The 19340-nt window shown below is 27.7% G+C and overlaps 3 protein-coding genes across 3 annotated transcripts; all 3 read left to right on the top strand.

Moving 5' to 3' along the window:
• Positions 1 to 149: 149 nt before the first annotated feature.
• On the top strand, positions 150 to 3037 carry LOC108762022 (odorant receptor 22c-like). The gene is made up of 5 exons (XM_018508820.1): positions 150 to 952; positions 1220 to 1319; positions 2181 to 2291; positions 2541 to 2696; positions 2987 to 3037. Exons 1-5 carry the CDS (start codon positions 150 to 152, stop codon positions 3035 to 3037), a joined length of 1221 nt encoding a protein of 406 aa, XP_018364322.1.
• Positions 3038 to 4526: 1489 nt separating this feature from the next.
• Positions 4527 to 8854, top strand: LOC108762020 (odorant receptor 22c-like). Its single transcript, XM_018508819.1, has 6 exons — positions 4527 to 5329; positions 5595 to 5694; positions 6286 to 6396; positions 6649 to 6804; positions 8523 to 8582; positions 8843 to 8854. The coding sequence occupies exons 1-5, from the start codon at positions 4527 to 4529 to the stop codon at positions 8574 to 8576; spliced, it is 1224 nt and encodes a 407-aa protein (XP_018364321.1). The 3' UTR covers positions 8577 to 8582; positions 8843 to 8854.
• A 1164-nt stretch (positions 8855 to 10018) lies between these two features.
• On the top strand, positions 10019 to 17766 carry LOC108761966 (uncharacterized). Its single transcript, XM_018508756.1, has 11 exons — positions 10019 to 10821; positions 11088 to 11187; positions 11816 to 11926; positions 12178 to 12333; positions 13025 to 13074; positions 14189 to 14250; positions 14370 to 15171; positions 15426 to 15525; positions 16115 to 16225; positions 17298 to 17453; positions 17713 to 17766. The coding sequence occupies exons 1-11, from the start codon at positions 10019 to 10021 to the stop codon at positions 17764 to 17766; spliced, it is 2505 nt and encodes an 834-aa protein (XP_018364258.1).
• The last annotated feature ends 1574 nt before the right edge of the window (positions 17767 to 19340 follow it).

The raw sequence follows: 19340 nt of genomic DNA, 5'->3' as shown, positions 1-19340 counted from the left end.
CATCGACATACATGTCCCTCTCAGGGCACTTTTATGATATTAGATTGTTCATCAAACTCTTCTAAAGATCGGCGCAAGCGCTTCGTCATATTCTGGCACGATGAGTTGTCCATCCGTGACAGTGCACCATATGCTTTCGTGCAGCGATCATGTCAAATTTCAAATGCGCGCCAGAGAGCGACAGATCAAAAAAACATACCGATTACAGTTTACAATTTAATCGATGGTTTCTGAAACCAATCGGTGCGTGGCCACGAACATATGAGTCGAGCCTAGTGTGGAAAATCTTGATATTACTACAAATTTTCATTTGTTCGAGCATAGTAGCGTCCAACATGATACCGTGTTTATTATATGTGTTATTTGAAAAAGACAACATCAAACTAAAACTGAGTGCAATTGGACCATTACTTCATAGAGTTATGGGCTCGGTACATTACTGGGTGCTACTTAAGCGCAGTGGTGATATTAGCAATTTAATACGACACATGGAAACAGATTGGTGTCTTGTACAGGGGTTCGATGATCGTGAAATAATGCTGCAACAAGCTAAGTTCGGTCGTTTCGTGGCTATAATTTGTGGAATAATCATGCATGGAGGAACGATCCTGTTCAGCTTGGCAAAGGCAATGAAAACTGTAACCATCGTTGTCGACAATGAGACTTTTACGACGCATCCGATGACGTGTCCGATTTACAACAAGATTATCGATACGAGATTTAGCCCTGTAAATGAAATTGCGTTGATTCTGCAAAACCTAGCAATGTTAATAGTGAGTTCCTCTACTGTCGGTGCTTGCAGTCTAGCTGCTGTCTTCGCAATACATGCTTGTGGTCAGTTGAATGTGTTGTACGAGTGGCTACATGAATTAGTTAAAAATCAGGAAAAGAGAAACGATAAAGCCAAACGAAATCTGGCTGTTATCGTAGAACATCATCTGAGAATATTGAGGTATTTCATAAGTAGGCATTCATTTAAAAAATGCATATTCTATAGTGTATATAAATTATAATAAATTTCTATACAATCATACAAATTAATAATTAACCATTTATAAATATATATTGCGTTAAAATTAGGATAAAATCATTTTCTTTTTTTTATAGATTACTAAAAGACAATCTGTTGTCAATTGTATTTATAAAAGCATAAGTTCAGTGTGTCGATGACTTATTTATTTAAAAAACTTACTATGTTACGTACATTTACACGTTTCAGTTTTATATCACAAGTGGAAAGTATTATGCATAAAGTTTCTCTTGTGGAATTAACGGGATGTACGATGGTCATGTGCTTGCTTGGATATTATACAATTATGGTACGTTAGAAATGTAAGAAAATCTTATTAAACCCATCAAAATATGATCTATTCACAAGAAAGCAGAACAATAAGTGCTATATACAGCGCGGTAATTTTTGCGCAATTAACTTACAAATCAAACAGTGTTCACATGATATATTAAGAACAAAAATAATTAATACAGACTCAAAATCATATATAATGTCTGTATTAATTATTTTTGTTCTTAATATATCATGTGAACACTATTTGATTTGTAAGTTAATTGCGCAAAAATTACCGCGCTGTATATAGCTCTCATTATCCTTATACTATATTATTGTTTTTTATTAATGTCGAGAGCCCGATTGGCAATATTAAAATTTTTTTGTAACCAATCATTTTTAAAGCTATTGTGTTGAATGTTTGACATACTCATATGTTAATTTAACTTAATATAATTTTGTTATTTGGATGTTTTGGGTTATTTGATATTCAACATTTCTAAATATTAAAGAGACACAATTTACCAGTAGAAAAACATATAACATAAAACTAATGTTTTTAAAGAGTAAATTCTAAGATAAATAAATAAAAAGTACGTTAATTATGTATATTATAAATATTAATTTTACATATATTATAAATATTAATTTTACTCACAAAATATAATACTTTCCTAACGTTCCTATTATGTTTGAATGTTTTACTTGTGTTAATTTCTTATATAATATTTGCATTACTTCTTAACATATATCATCTTGTGTTACAATTACATAAAAGTTCGAATTTATCGTTAGACACGTGAAATGATGAAAAATTATTTAATGAAAATCGGTTAGGGCTCAAAAACAGCTTTATTGACCATTCTCCTTTAACATAAATTTTTTAACTGCGTAGGCATGGGAAACACTTGATACAGCAAAAATAACATCTTACTTTATTGTATATTTATCGATGGGTTTCAATATTTTTATATTTTGCTACATTGGAGGAATTGTTACTGAACAGGTAATACGTCGAGGATTAAAATATACTGAAACAAAAATTCACATTTTAACATTTCTTTAACAAATTAGTTAATATTTTCAGAAAAGAATAAAATGCAGCACTTCCATATTTTAATAAAAAAATTTTTACTAAATTATAATTTTTTAAATAAAATTGTCTCATTTTTAAGAAATAAATATTTCTATTTTCTTTAACATTACATTTTAATCCAAATTATTTTTACTCACATAAAATTTTATATCAAATTAGTGCAAACTTGTCGGAGAAATGGCATATATGACTGATTGGTATAATCTACATCATACAACTGCACGTAGTCTCATTTTGATTATTGCCCGATCAAATAACGTAATTAAGATCACCGCAGGAAAGTTATTCCATTTATCTATCGCAACTTTTGGTGATGTAAGTAATGCACATATATCGTTTCTCCTATTGGTTATTAAAAAATTAATAAATTATATCTTTTTTTTGTACTTTATTAATGACAAAATATTACATTTCATAAAAATTCCATTGCTTAATTAAATTATTCATTATTATGAAACGTTCTCTCTCTCTCTCTCTCTCTCTCTCTCTCTCTCATATGTTTAATTTGAAATTTTAATAAATTCATACCTAAATTAGTAAGAACTGGTAGAGTATGATATACATTATTTTTTCTTTCTACGAAAACAAGTATATTGTTGTTTCAGGTAATTAAAACTTCCATGGCGTATTTAAATTTTTTGCGAACAATGACGTAAAAAATGACTATGTGTGAAATATAAGTTAAAATATATACAAATATTATATATATATATATATTTTATACAGAACAAATTACTTTATTCTAAAAATAAGATTAATCCCTTGTTGCACAAGTTTGAAAATTAAAAATAAATGACCCTAAAAACATTACTACCAAGATTTTTAGGAAACATTTATGATCATATTCCATTCAGCATACAAATTTTGTAAAAAAAATTTCAATTTTAGCTGGGTTTATACTTACAACTAGGGTTGGTAAAAAACATGTTTTAAACGTGTTTTAAACAGTTAAAAACATGTTTAATTGATGTTTTTAATATGTTTTAAATATGTTTTTTTATAGTACTATTTAAAGCATATTTGAAGCATTAAAAACGTATTCAAGAAGAAACACAATATGTTTTATTCTTAAAAAAAAACATTAATCTTTACCAATCCTGATTACAACCTATTGCTAACACAAAATAATTATTTCTTTATGTTACTTATGTACATACTCATTATGTTTTATAAACATAATGATATCGAATACGTTACACAAATAATTATATAACGCGCAAAACAAAAAAATATTATTATATAAAATGATAGACATTCCATAAACTGTATAAGGTATTATGCAACAAAGGTTAATAAAATCAATAAATATATCAAAATCGAAATACTCATTAATATACTTTCAAAGATACATATTACATTATATTTTGTGCCTTGTCTTATACTTGTTATAATAAGTCAAACTAGACTTCCAAACCGTCCTGTTTGACTACAAAATCTGTAATACTAATCCTTCGCAATTCCATAATTAATAAAAGTGCGAAGTTTTTTTACATTCAATTTAGAACCTCGTAGTATCAAACATATGTAAGTGCCAGCTGATTAAAACTTTCGCACGGGTCCAATAAATCCATGAATGTAGTCGATGATTAATAAATAATGTTAATAATTTTATGATTATATATACAATCACATTTCAGTGTATACTTTAAATCAAGATTTTATAAATATAATTAATTATGTCAGAATGGCATTGAGTTCTTGACATTATTCAAAAATTTATGTACAACATATATTTCTCACTTCTATATATGACATAATACATATAATGTAATATTTTTTACATTTCAAGATATATTCTAATTTTTATTGTCATTCAGTTAATTTATCATATTAATTTCAATACAAGAAGAATATGGTTAAAACACATTACCAAAATGGAAAAATCTGCTAAGATAAATCACTTCTAACCTCTCACAAATCTATATTTTACACTCCTTATGCCACGCAATGATCTTTCAGACATCTGACAATAGAAACTGTAGACGAACAATTATATTGATTGAATATACACTCCTCTCAGAGTAACTTTATAATGTTAGACCGATCACCAAACTCTGCTGAAGATTGGCGCAGGCGCTCCATCATATTCCGGTACGATGAATTGTCCATCTGTGCCAGTACACTGTGTGCTTTCATGCAGTGATCATGTCAAATTCTAAATGCGCGTCAGGAAGCGAAATACCGGAAAAACATATCGATTACAGTTTACAATTTAATCAATGGATTCTCAAACCAATCGGAGCCTGGCCACAAATAAATGCATCGAGTTCAGTGTACAAAATTATAATATTACTACAAATTTTCATTTGTTTAAGCATAATAGCAGTCCCAACAATACCGTGTTTATTATATGTGTTATTTGAGGCAGAGAATATCCAGCAAAAACTGAATCCCATGATGCCACTGATCAACAGATTTATGAGCTCGATGCATTACTGGGTGTTACTCAAGCGTAGAGATGATATTCAAAAATTAATACGACATATGGAGACAGACTGGAGCCTCATGCAAAAAATCGATGAACGTAAAGTGATGCTACAACATGCCAAGTACGGCCGCTTCATTACCATAATCTGTGGGATAATGCTGCAGGGTGGTTGCCTATTGTTCAGCTTCGTGCAATCTATAAGAACTGTAACCATCACCATCGGCAATGAAACATTTACAACACATACAATATCGTGTCCAATTTACAGCAAAATCATCGATACGAGATTTACCCCTATGAATGAAATTGCATTAATTCTGCAAAACATGATAGTAATACTAGTAAGTTTCTGTACTGCCGGTGGTTGCAGTCTGGCTGCTGTCTTCGCGATACATGCTTGTGGTCAGTTGAACGTGCTATACGTGTGGCTACATGAACTAGTTCAAAATCAGGCGAAGGAAAATGATAAAGCTGAACGAAAACTGGCTGCTATCGTAGAACATCATCTGAGAATTTTGAGGTATTTCACAAGTAGGCATTTCTTTAAAAAATCCGTATCCTTTTACGCCTTATAATACATTTCTAAATAATTATATAAATTAATAACTAATCATTAAAAATGAATATTTTCGTTAAAATTTATTTTCTTTTTCTAATAGATTATTAAAACGAAATTTGTTGTTAATTAAAACATTGACATTATTCATGAAAAATATAAGTTCAATATACCGATGACTATTTATAAAAAAATGTTCCTATGTTATGTACATTTATAAATGTTTCAGTTTTATATCACAAGTGGAAAGTATTACGCATAAAGCCGCTTTTGTGCAATTAACGGGGTGCACGGTAATCATGTCCTTGCTTGGATATTACACTGTTACGGTACGATATAGATGTGAGAAAATGCAATTTTTTTATTTTATACAAGTAGATGTCACTTATTTATGGAAAGTCAAACATCGTTACTCTATTATAAAAAACGACGAATTATATAATAAAGATAAGCTTATATTTTAAATTTTACGAAATAAAAAAACATTTTGTATTCGTGTTAAAGTCGGTTGTTGACAAGGTATTGTGTTGAGTTTTTAACATAATATCATTATATTATTGAAACGTTTTGTATTAAATTGATGGACAACAATTATTAGTATTAAAGAAACACAATTCATGAACAGGTTCTAGGTAACATATAAATAACACAAAAATAATATAGTTTGAAAATATAAATTCGAAGTTTGATAAATAAAATAAAGGTGTTAATTTTAATTACAAATATTAATTTTGCTCAAGAAGTATACTTCAACAATTTTAAACTGTATCAGTGTTCTATTTCTTTTGTTAATTTTTAACGTAATATTTGCATTGCTTTCTCAACATATTCCATTATGTGTTACATTCACATAAAAATTTGAGTGGATCATTAGCCATGTTAAATACGTTGAATTCAATGCAAATTCTTTAACTGCATAGGGTTGGGAAACACTTGATACAGGAAAAATAACATCTTCCCTTACAGTGTATTTATCGATGAGTTTCAACATTTTCATATTTTGCTACATTGGGGAGATTGTTACAGAACAGGTAAGAAATGTTGAGAATTAAAATATATAAGAATTAAGGAAAATATTAAATTTTTATATTTTTTAATTCGATTAATATTTAAAGAAAGTGTGAAATATAATGTTATTGTATTAATCGAAAAAAATGTTAAAATATAATTGTCATTTTTAACAATTTTAAGTATTTCTGTTTTTTTCCAATATCATGTAATTTAAAAAATTATTAAGTTACTTTTATTACTCATAGAAAATTTTAATCTCATCAACTTATTAGTGCAAATATGTAGGAGAAACGGCATATATGACTGATTGGTATAATCTACATCACAAAACTGCACGTGATCTTGTTTTGATTATTGCCCGGTCAAATAACGCAATTAAAATTACCGCAGGAAAGTTAATCCATTTATCTGTTCCAACTTTTGGTGATGTAAGTAATGCAGATTTTTCACCGAGATTCGTCTTATTAATAAAAAGTTAATAAATTTCATTTCCCTTATACGTTATTAATTGCAAATTAGAGTCATCTTATAAGAATTGAATAATTGATTTCAAACTGTTCAATTGAATTACTCATTATCTTTCAAAAAAACTTATTTGATACATTCAATTATATATGTGTGATTAAAAATTACAAATTTTAATATACTTAGGAAGGTAGCTGAATGCGTACCATTCAAGTTATTTCTTATTATTTATTTAATACTGATTTGTACGTAAATAAATATTGTAAATTGTAGCATGATGTTTTAAATACTTATTATAATATGTTTAACTTTTCATCAATCATAATTATTATGTGTATCTTTTTATAACATATTGCAAAAGATATAATTTTGACAAATGATCATCTAACTCAATAATCTATGTATGTTTCTCAAATCATATTTTCTTTGAAAGTATCAAATATAAAATATGAATAAAAATAATTAAAAATATTAGATTAATAAAAAAATTATTAAGTAATAATTAACTAATAGGTATTTGATTTTAATAATTTATAAACACAAAGATACAACTAAACAATAATTATTAATAATTATTAAATAACAATAATGAAAATGCAAAGCTATCGAAGTACAAATGACTCGAGTTTATTTTTGCAATCATTACATTCATATAAATTATTAATTTTATTATTGTTAATTATCAGTTTTACTGTGTGGTAATATGATTTAGCAAACTTAATAAATTTTTTTAAATACTGATTTCATCATTATAATTACAAATCTGTACATACAATGAATGTAAAATATTTTACATTATACCTTTTTTATAACAATATAAAAATTCTATTGCTGTTGTCCAGCCTACCCAATTGGAAAATTTCTTGAATTTAAATTGAAAAAATTGGTTGAATTTAACATATTTCACATACATCAATGAGCCATCCAATCCTTTGTGTAAAAAGATGAAATATGATGAAAGCACAAATATTATGTGAAAAATTAACACAAAAAATTTAACACTTGGACAGTATCTAAAAACAAATAATGAAAGTATATTTCTTAAATAAAATCAATATTTATAATTTGTTAAATTAACACACTAATTTTATTTTAAAACATTACTTTTACGTTATTTTTACTTATTGACACTTGTTTTTTCAATACAAAAAAGTGTTAAATATTAATTTAACATACAACACAATAAAATTGGATGATAAGTATTATTATCAACTGCATAAATTAATCAAAAATTAACATCATTTGTACTTAATTTTTTATTAAATGTTATTGGTACCGACAAAATAAGATGTAACTTGTTAGTTTTTTGTCTATATTACCTATTTCTTTTTTTCATATTTTTGTTACTAAATGTTGCTTATATTAAATAATAATATAAAATATTAAAATACGGAGGATTTAGATCGTTACGCATTCGGCAACTATCTCCTAATATTCTTAACTGTTTTGTTAATTGAAAAATTAGAAAATTACATTCTTTTACTGTACTAATTATGATCATCTTACAAGAATTGGACTCTTTAATTGGCTTTATTACGTTTATCCATTATGCTTAAAATATCCATAAATTTAATCCACATGTATGAATTTTCAAAATTTAATATATCTTATAATATATACAGCTTATTAAATGATGATATTGTTTTTGCATTATATAGAAACAAGCATGTTGTTGTTTCAGGTAATTAAAACTTCTATGGTATATTTAAATCTCTTAAGAACAATGACTCTGTGAAACATGGTAAAGACTGTTAAAATATATGTTAAGAAATATGCAAGATATGCACTATATAGAATAAATTAATATATCTTGAAAATAAGATTTATTAAATAAAATCGGTGATTATGTCAAAATCGCAAGTGATTATGTTATTAAATTGTTTTTAAAGATGTATACTAAGTAATTTTTACATATTTCATGGTTATTATAATTTTTGTATTATAAAAAATACTAATTTTTATATTCATTGAAATTATACATATATTTATCCTTTTTAACAGTATAAGAAGCACATCTAATATATAATCAAATAAAAAACATAGCAGATATTAAAGCGCGTTCATTTCTACAAATTTATATTCGTATAGTCCTCGTGACATGCGATATAATTCCAAATGTATGTACTAAACATTTATTGATCAGACACGCAACCATTCGAAACAGTTGCATTATTACTCGTCAAACTCTTTCGAAGGTTGGCAAAGGCGTTACTTCACAACTTTTGCACAATCAACTGGCCCATTCGTGACAGTGCTTTGCGTGACTTTAATGATCATACCGAACCATAAGTGTGTGGCAGGAAGCGTTGAATTGAAAAACAGGACGACTACAGTTTGCAATCGACCACCTTGTCTTTTCTTAAATTATTGTAACTGAGTATGTATAATATTAATCAAAACTAGAAGATGGAAACATATTGGTAAAATTAAACATTTGATATATTATAAAACATTTCAGTATATAAATATATTTCAGTATTATAATATACACACACACACATGAAAAGTATTATGCATAAAGTTTGACTTGCTAAGTAAAGTTTTGGATATTATTGTATTTAAAATTATCTAAAAAAGTCATGCATACTATAAATATATTAGTATTATAATATTCATAATTATAAGTAATAGAATGATCATGTTATTATATTAAAGAAGTAATTATATCCATTCACTATATTTTCTATATTTCAAAATATTCTAATTCTTATCGCCACTTAATTTGTCCTGTTAATCAGTAAGTAAATTCGATTAAAATATATTACTAAATTTAAAAAATTTACTAAAATAGAGAACTATTATACCAGTATTCACAGTCAGACCTTATATTTAAGGATTTCTTAAATTTATCTTCAGGTGCTAATAAAATAATTTGTAGAATGCCTGAAGATAAATTTAAGGAAGTCTTAAATACAAGACTTCACTATGAATACAAGCATTAATGTCACTTTCACAATTTTACACTCTTCATAACACGCGATATTCTCTCAAACATCGGATAATAAAAACTCTCGATGAACAATTACATCGACTGAATATATGCCCCTCTCAGGACACTTTTATGATATTAGATCGTTCACTAAACTCTGATGAAGATTGGCGCAGGCGCTTCTTCATATTCCGTTACGATGTATTGTCCATCCATGCCAGTATACCGTGTGCTTTCGTGCAGTGACCATGTCAACTTCCAAATGTGCATCAGAATACAACAGATCGAAAAAATATAACAATTACAGTTTACAATTTAGTCGATGGTTTCTCAAGCCAATTGGTGCGTGGCCACAAATAAATGCATCTAGTTTAGTGTGCAAAATCGTTATACTACTACACATTTTTATTTGTTCAAGCATGATAGCATCCAATATGGTACCATGTTTGTTATATGTATTATTTGAAAAAGTCAATATTAAGCTAAAACTGAGTGCCGTTGGGCCATTGCTTCACAGAGTTATGGGCTCGGTACATTACTGGGTGCTACTTAAGCGCAGTGGTGATATTCATAAAGTAATGCGACACATGGAGACAGATTGGCGTTTGATACAGAGACTTGATAATCGTGAAGTAATGCTACAACAAGCTAAGTTCGGTCGCTTTGTCGCCATAATTTGTGGTATAATCATGTATGGTGGTACAATCCTGTTCAGCATAGCAAAGGCAATGAAAACCATAACCATTAACGTCGGCAATGAAACTTTTACAACACGTCCGATGACGTGTCCGGTTTATAGTAAGATCATCGACACGAGATTTAGCCCTATGAATGAAATTGCGTTGGTTCTACAAAATCTTGCAATATTAGTAGTGAGTTCCTCTACTGTCGGTGCTTGCAGTCTGGCTGCCGTTTTCGCAATACATGCTTGTGGTCAATTGAAAGTACTGAATGTGTGGCTACATGAACTTGTTCAAAATCAAAAGAAGGGAAATGATACAGCTGAACGAAAGCTAGCTGCTATCGTCGAACATCATCTGAGAATATTGAGGTATTTCATATGCAGACACTTGTACAAAAAATACATATTTTCTAAAGCTATATGGTTATATGGTATAAGATGTTTTTAAGTATTATTAAAATTAATTATTTAAAAATGAATATTCAAAATTAAGACAAGTAAATTTCTTCTTTTTTATGGATTATTAAAAGAGTCTGTTGTTAATTGTGTTCATGAAAAGTATAAGTTGAATGTACCGATGATTTATTTATTTATAAATAAAGTTGTACTGTTTTATATACATTTATACATTTCAGTTTTATATCACAAGTGGAAAGTATTATGCATAAAGCCGCTCTTGTGGAATTAGCCGGGTGCACCGTAGTCATGTGTTTGCTTGGATATTACACTATTACGGTACGCTAGAGATGTAAGAAAATGAAAATTTTGGATACAAGTAAATATCATTTAATCACGGAAAATCAAACATGGTTATTCTATTATAAAATAAATGAGTATAAAAAATTACATGTTAAAATCTCTATAGCTGAATTTTTTCATAGTATAAAACATCTTGTGTTTTAAAACACGAAAATCATTTTGTGTATTAAAATCAGACATAGTTGAAGTTTTTGTCTTGAATTTTTAACTTACTCAAGTATCAGTTCAACATAATAGGATTCTTTTTGAATATTTTGTGTTGAATTGATATTCGACAATTGTTAGTATGAAAGAAATAATTTATATAAGTGAAGAAATAAAAATAATGCAATAAGTAAAAATAACGCAGTTTTAAAACGTAAATTTCTAAGATAAATAACTGAGTGTGTCAATTTAATAAATTATGAATATCAATTATTCTCAAGAAATATATTTCTACAATTTTTTTAAAATTTTATCAAAGCGTTTCATTTTTGTATTAATTTTTTACATAATATTTGCATTATATTCTAATATACTCTATGCTACACCCATACAAAAATTTGAGTAGGTAATTAAACACCAGAAATATATTAAATTAAATACAAATTTTTCAATTGTATAGGCTTGGGAAACACTTGATACGACAAAAATAACATCTTCCCTTATTGTGTATTTATCGATGGGTTTCAATATATTTATATTTTGCTACATCGGAGGAATTATCACTGAACAGGTATTATGTCGAGAATTCAAAAACACTCAAAACAAGAAAAATATTAGACTAATATTTTTTAATAAGTCAGTACATATTTCGAGAAAAGAGTATAATATCATACTTTTACATCAATAAAAAGTAATATAAAATATTATGTCTCATTTTTAATAAATTTAAATATTTGTCTTCTTTGTATCAATCTATAAATTATCTCATTCTGTCCACATTACTCACATTACACAAATTTAAATCTTATGTCAATTCAATAGTGTAAAGATGTCGGAGAAATGGCATATATGACTGATTGGTACAATCTACATCATAAAACTGCACGTGGTCTCATTCTGATTATTGCCCGATCGAATAACGTAATTAAAATCACAGCAGGAAAGTTATTTCATTTATCCATTGCAACCTTTGGTGATGTAAGTAATGCAAATATACCGTTCCTTCTTTTGGTTAATAAATTATACATTTCCCTTGTACTTTATTAATTTTAAATTATGATCATTTTATAATGGGTGCATTCAGTACTATAACCGCTCACTGAACGCTCAGTGAACTCTCGTATCTGTTTGGTCTATATTTTTAGATCTAACGGTAGGAATATACCAATTAGATGCAAGAGCTCACTGAGCGCTTAGTGAGCGGTTGTAGTACTAAATGCACCCACTAATTGCACTTTCAAAATTAAAATATCCATTATCCTTAAAACATCTATATATTCAATTACGTGAATGTGTTTGATTTAAGATGTCAAATTTTAAAAAATCTAGAAATGTGTCTAATCTATAGAATTTGATATATAATATATACATTTTCTTTGCTTTCTACATTGAGAAAAATGTTTGGTTGAATTAATTGGAATTCTAAAATGGAAGATGAAACGATCCCGAAATCTACTAGATATCTAATTAAACCTATTAGAATTTTAATTGAGATAATTAACATTCAGAGTTTTCTTCGTTACATCAACTTGCATTCTAGTAGATTTAACCGGAAGTTTAGTAGACTTAACCAGAATTCTAGATCGTGCGTCCATTTTCCACCAGAACTCCAATTAATTCAACCAAATATTTTTCTCCGTATACAGAAACAAGTATACTGTTGTTTCAGGTAATTAAAACTTCGATGGTATATTTAAATTTTTTGCGAACAATGACTATGTAAAATATGATTATGTGAAATATAAGTTAAGAAATATACAAATTATATATTTTATATAGAACAGATCAGTATATCCTGGAAAAAAATATTTAACCATTTGTTTCTCTGAAATTAAAAATCACTGACCTAAGAAACATCAATATAGATTTTTAGGCATCGCTTATTACTCTTTAAGCAAAAATTTCTTGTTAAATATTTTGGTTCGGCTTGTATTCTTATAATATGTGTTAAAATAAAATGATATTTATGTCGCTCATGTTCTTAAGGGGAAACATAACGATATCAAATATGCATGTATCCTATGTTTTATATATAATTATATAAATACAAACAATTATAAGAGATTATATGTAAAACATAGAAAAATTCCAAAGAGAAATATAGGTGTTATATTTGTCTTATATAATATATTATATAGGACATTATGCACGTAAAGACAACTTAATAAATAAGATTAATGATTACGTAAAAATCAATATTATAAACCACACATTAACATACTTTCAAAGATATAATTATTAATAATTTAAAATTTTTCTCATGATTGTTATAGTAACACACAAACAAGATTTCTAAACCATCCTGTACAAAGTATCTACAGAATTTATGTACCGAAACTCCGCGATTCAGCGATCAATAAAGTTAAAAATTTTACAATTTAGAACCTCGTCGGATCAACCATGAATATATGAGTGTCAACCAACTAAAATTTTTGTTCTAGTCCAAAAGATTGACAACCATAAAAGGATTAACAAATAATATTAATAATTTTATGAATACATTTACAGTTTAATGTACTTTTAATGAAAGTTTAACAAATAAAATTAATTATAACGTTAGAATTGTATAGGATTACTGGCCATAAAATAATTTAAAAATTAATGCAATATATTTTTCTGATTTTACATATATGTATATATTAAGAACATTTTCTTTACTTCAAAATATTCTAACTTTTATTGCCATTTAATTATGCATTGAAAATTGATATAGGAAAATATATATAATTATAACATATCAAATCAGGAAAATCTGTTAAGTTCAAGCACCTTTTTAGTGTTGCTTTTATGAATATATACCTTACACTCCTCATGACATGCGATATTCTCTCAGACATCTGACAATAAAAACTATAGATGAACAATTATATCGATTGAATATACGTACCTGCCAGAGTAACTTTGTAACGTAGGACCGATGACCAAACTTTTCTGAAGATTGGCGCAGGCGCTTCTTCATACTCTGGCACAATGAGTTATCTATCCGTGGCAGTACACCGTGTGCTTTCGCGCAGTGATCATGTCAAATTCCAAACGTGTGCCAGTAAGCGACATATCAAAAAAAAATACCGATTACAGTTTACAAATTAATAGATGGTTCCTCAAGCTAATCGGTGCGTGGCCACAAATAAATAAGCCGAGTTCAGTGCACAAAATCATGATACTACTACAAATTTTCATTTGTTCAAGCATAATAGCAGTCCCAACAATACCGTGTTTGTTACATGTGTTATTTGAGGCAGACAATATCAAGCAAAAGCTGAATGCCTTAGGACCGCTACTTCATAGAGCTATGGGCTCGGTACATTATTGGGTGCTGCTCAAGCGTAACCGTGACATTCATAAATTAATACGACATATGGAGGTAGATTGGAGTCTCATACAAAAGATTGACGAACGTGAAGTGATGCTGCAACATGCCAAGTTCGGTCGTTTCGTCGTCATAATCTGTGCGGTGTTTATGCAGGGCGGTTTATTTCTGTATAGTTTAGGGAAATCGATGAAAACTATAACCATCATCGTTGGCAACGAGACTTTCAAGACGCATCCAACGAATTGTCCGATTTATAGCAAGATTATCGATACGAGATTTAGCCCTGTGAATGAAATCACATTAGTTTTGCAGAACCTAACAATGTTCGTATCAAGTTTTTCTACCGTTAGTGTTTGCAGTTTGGCTGCTGTCTTCGCGGTACATGCTTGTGGTCAGTTGACCGTCTTGAATACGTGGCTACATAAACTTGTCGAAAATCAAAAGAGAAATGATACAAATCAAAAATTGGCCGCAATCGTAGAACATCATCTAAGAACATTGAGGTATTTTATACACAAACACTATTAAAAAATATACAAAGCTTATATCTCAGATTTTTCAAATCTTTTACAATAATTTTATCGTTAATTAATAATTTAAAATAAATATTTTCGTTAAAATAAAAATAAATTCATTTCCTTTTTCTAAATCACTAAAAGAGAATCTTGTCATTGTCTTCATGAAAAACATCAATTCAATATATACATAACTTATTTACGAAAAATAAAAGTTCTGTTTATACATTTATACGTTCCAGTTTTATATCACGTGTGGAAAATATTATGCACAAAGCTTCTCTTGCAGAATTAATGGGATGCACAATAACATTGTGCTTAATTGGATATTACACTATTATGGTAGGCTAACGATCGTAAAAATTTGAAAATCTTATAATACGCGCCTAAACGTCATTTATTTATGAAACACAAAAGACAATAGGTGCATTCAGAAGCGACGATCGCTCATTGAGCGCTCACTGAGCAAAAAAGGGATTCATCTATTATTAATATGTTTATTTATTATAATTCGTAACGTAGAATAACTTTGTCTATAGATAATCTTTAATATCATATTTCTTACTTATTTTTATTACTGTTTATTATTTCTCTAATGTCGTGTTTAGGCCGTTATGTAGCGCTCAGTAATTTTAAATCGCTCACTGAGAGTTACATAATTTTACGGCTTAAACACGACATTAGAGAAATAATAAACAGTAATAAATAAGTAAGAAATATGACATTAAAGATTATCTATAGTAGACAAAGTTATTCTATGTTACGAATTATAACAAATTAACATATTAATAATAGATTAATCCCTTTTTTGTTTAATGAGCGCTCGGTGAGCGGTCATCGCTTCTGGATGCACCCATTGCTATTCTATTATAAGATATGCACCGAAAACTAGGTAAATACGACAAAAATAAGATTATATTTTAATTTTTAGGCTTGGGAAACGTTCGATACCGCAAAAATAACATCCTACGTCTTTATGTATTTATCAATGGGTTTTAATATTTTTATATTTTGCTACATCGGAGAGATTATCACAGAACAGGTCAAGAATATAAAGATATTGAGACCAAGAAATGTCAAATTTTAATATTTTTTTATAATTCAGTCAATGGTGTGCACAATATAATACAAATATTGAAAATTCTTTTGCTAAAGTAGGACTATTCCCCTAGAACTAAATATGTAATCCTATCAGTGCGAAGAATACTACCGCATTGCAATAAACAAACGCGGTCATTGGTTTTGACCTTTGTTATTTCAATGGATTCATATTTAAAACGTCATTCATATTTAAAATAAGGATATTATAATGAAGAATCATTGAGCAGGCTCACTAAGCTGCTTTATCTGCTGGACGCAGCTAATAGAAATGCGTGAAATATAATGCCCTTGTATTAATGGAAAGGAAAAAATTCTAAAATATAATTAAGGGAAAGAAAAGTAAAATAATAAAGTGGATAAGATGACGAATTGTTAGACTATAAGCTAATAACAGATAATGGGCCGATATTGAATTCATTAAAAGCTTTAAATAATTAACAAATCATCCCTTGTAATTTGACAATACTTCCATGAAAAACAAAATAAAATAATAAGAAATATATTTATTTAGAATGCACTCATATGTAATTTTTATCGTTATAGTTTATAAGTAATAAAATAGGTAATTATAGTAGATATTTTCACATTCTTTATAAAATCGCAGTATAATATACTGTAGCCAAGAATGTATAATATGGAATAATATATTAATTTTTCATTATTCCCCTTGCAATATTTTTATTTATAAACACTGTGACTGGGGAAACAAGATAACTTTCACTAGTGAGAAAGATTGTGAAATTTACACGTTTTTAAAAAATAAATTTTCAAAAATTCTAATTTATTAAATAGTTCATTTTACACATGATAACGCTTTAATATGAGAAAAAAAAATATTCTTTTTAAATCATCATAGAAATAAAGAGAAATAAATAAATCTTAAGGTCATCATCTTACTCCTCTTTTCCCCTACTTAGTTTTTAATGAAATTAAATATTTCTCCTTAACATATTGCTAATTCACACTGTTAATTTCTTCTCATAGAAAATTAAAATCTTCTGTTAATTTGTTAGTGCAAACGTGTTGGGGAAATGGCATATATGACTGACTGGTATAATCTACATCACAAAACTGCACGTGGTCTCATTCTGATTATTGCCCGATCGAATAACGTAATTAAGATAACAGCGGGAAAATTATTCCATTTATCCATCGCAACTTTTGGTGATGTAAGTAATGCACGTATACCGTTGCTTTTGTTAATAAATTATACATTTCTTGTACATTATTTCGAACTATAATGATCATCTTACAAGAATTGCACTGTTTAATTAAACTATACATTATGTTAAAAATGTTCACACATTCTGTTATATGCGTATATATAAATTTAATGTCAAATTTTAATAAATTTATAAATCTGTAACTTTTATAATGTAATATATGTATATTATGTTTGCTTTCTATAAAAGTATATTGTTATTCCAGGTAATTAAAACTTCCATGGTATATTTAAATTTTTTGCGAACAATGACTATGTAAAAAAGGTGACGTGAAATGTAAGTTACGAAAAATACATTTTATATATTTTATATTGAACAAATTATTATAAACTGAAAAAAAAATTAATATTTCATTACATAAATTTAAAATTTGGAATCAGTGATTTTGAAGACATTAATACAAAGAGTTTCAGGAAACGTTTACGATCATTTTCCTATCACTACGAAATTCTTATTAAAAAATTTCAATTTTAGCTGGGTTTATACTTACAAGTTGTTCTATTGATAAAATAATTACATATATTATATAGTAAAATAAAACTACATATTTATGTAATTCGTATACATACAAGTCTTAGGAATAAAACGATATCAAATATATTACACAATCAATTATTAAATGCTTAAAATATAGAAAATGTATAACAATATAGGCATCCTATGTTCTATATGAGACATGCAATAAAGGTTAATAAATAAAATTTATGATTCGTCAAAATCGACATAATGTGTCATTAATATATAGTAAAAAAATATATATTATAAAATATCTTATGATTCTTTTCATGCTTATGGTAATTTTTCCATTTAAGAAGCACTAATTTTGTATAAGAAACAAAATCAGTCAAATAACAAATAATAGAAGATATGAAAGCTTAATTTTAATATACATCAAAATCATATATTTACCTTCCTAACAGTAAAAGAAGTAAGATTGCATATAACCGAATAAAGAAAAACATAACAAGTAATTAAAGCACGTTTATTTCTACGAATTTATTCTCTTCCTGACACGCGATATTCTCTTTCCATATCTGGTATTATAAATTCGCGACAAACAACTATTGATCGGACATATAACCCTTTCGAAGCAGTTGTAATATTAGGCTATTTATTCAATTTTTTCGAGGGTTTAAAAACTTCCTTGGCAAAAAAAAATTTTTACGAAAGAGTATACAAAAACTACATAGATTAAAATAAGATCTTAAAAATTCTTAATTTTTCATCGATATTTGTAATGAGATACAGAGTGAGATTTGTATGTTTTAGAAATTCTTAGTTTTTTGTAGATATTCTTAGAAGCGCTGTTTGAAGACGAAGAATTTTTTGGTTTATCAAATTAAATAACACTACTCTACGTCCCACTATAAATATCTACGAAAAACTAAGAATTTTTGAGATATTATTTTAATTTATGTAGTTTTTCGTAACTTTCCACCAGGGTTATTAATATATTTTAGAACATTTTGTTATATAGTTATGCTTCAATAACATATAAAATATTTTTATTAATTATAATAATTTTCATATTTCAAGATAATCTAATTCTTATTGCCATTGATAAACAATAAAATTCTAAAAATTTATTCGGTTAATAAATATAAGAAATACGTTATTAAAATACATTATCAAATAAAAAATCTATTAAAGCACTTTCAATGTCACTTCTACGAATTAATCCTTACACTCCCCATAACACGCAATATCCTCTCAAACTTTGGAGAATAGAAGCTCTGGACGAACAATTATATCGATTGAATATACGTCCCTTCCAGAGTAACTTTATAACGTTAGACTGATTCACCAAACTCTTCTGAAGATTGGCGCAGGCGC

Source organism: Trachymyrmex cornetzi, unplaced genomic scaffold, assembly GCF_001594075.2.
Source record: "Trachymyrmex cornetzi isolate Tcor2-1 unplaced genomic scaffold, Tcor1.1 scaffold272, whole genome shotgun sequence".
In the NCBI taxonomy this organism is placed as follows: domain Eukaryota; kingdom Metazoa; phylum Arthropoda; class Insecta; order Hymenoptera; family Formicidae; genus Trachymyrmex; species Trachymyrmex cornetzi.
This window is presented reverse-complemented; position numbering and strand designations above follow the sequence as displayed.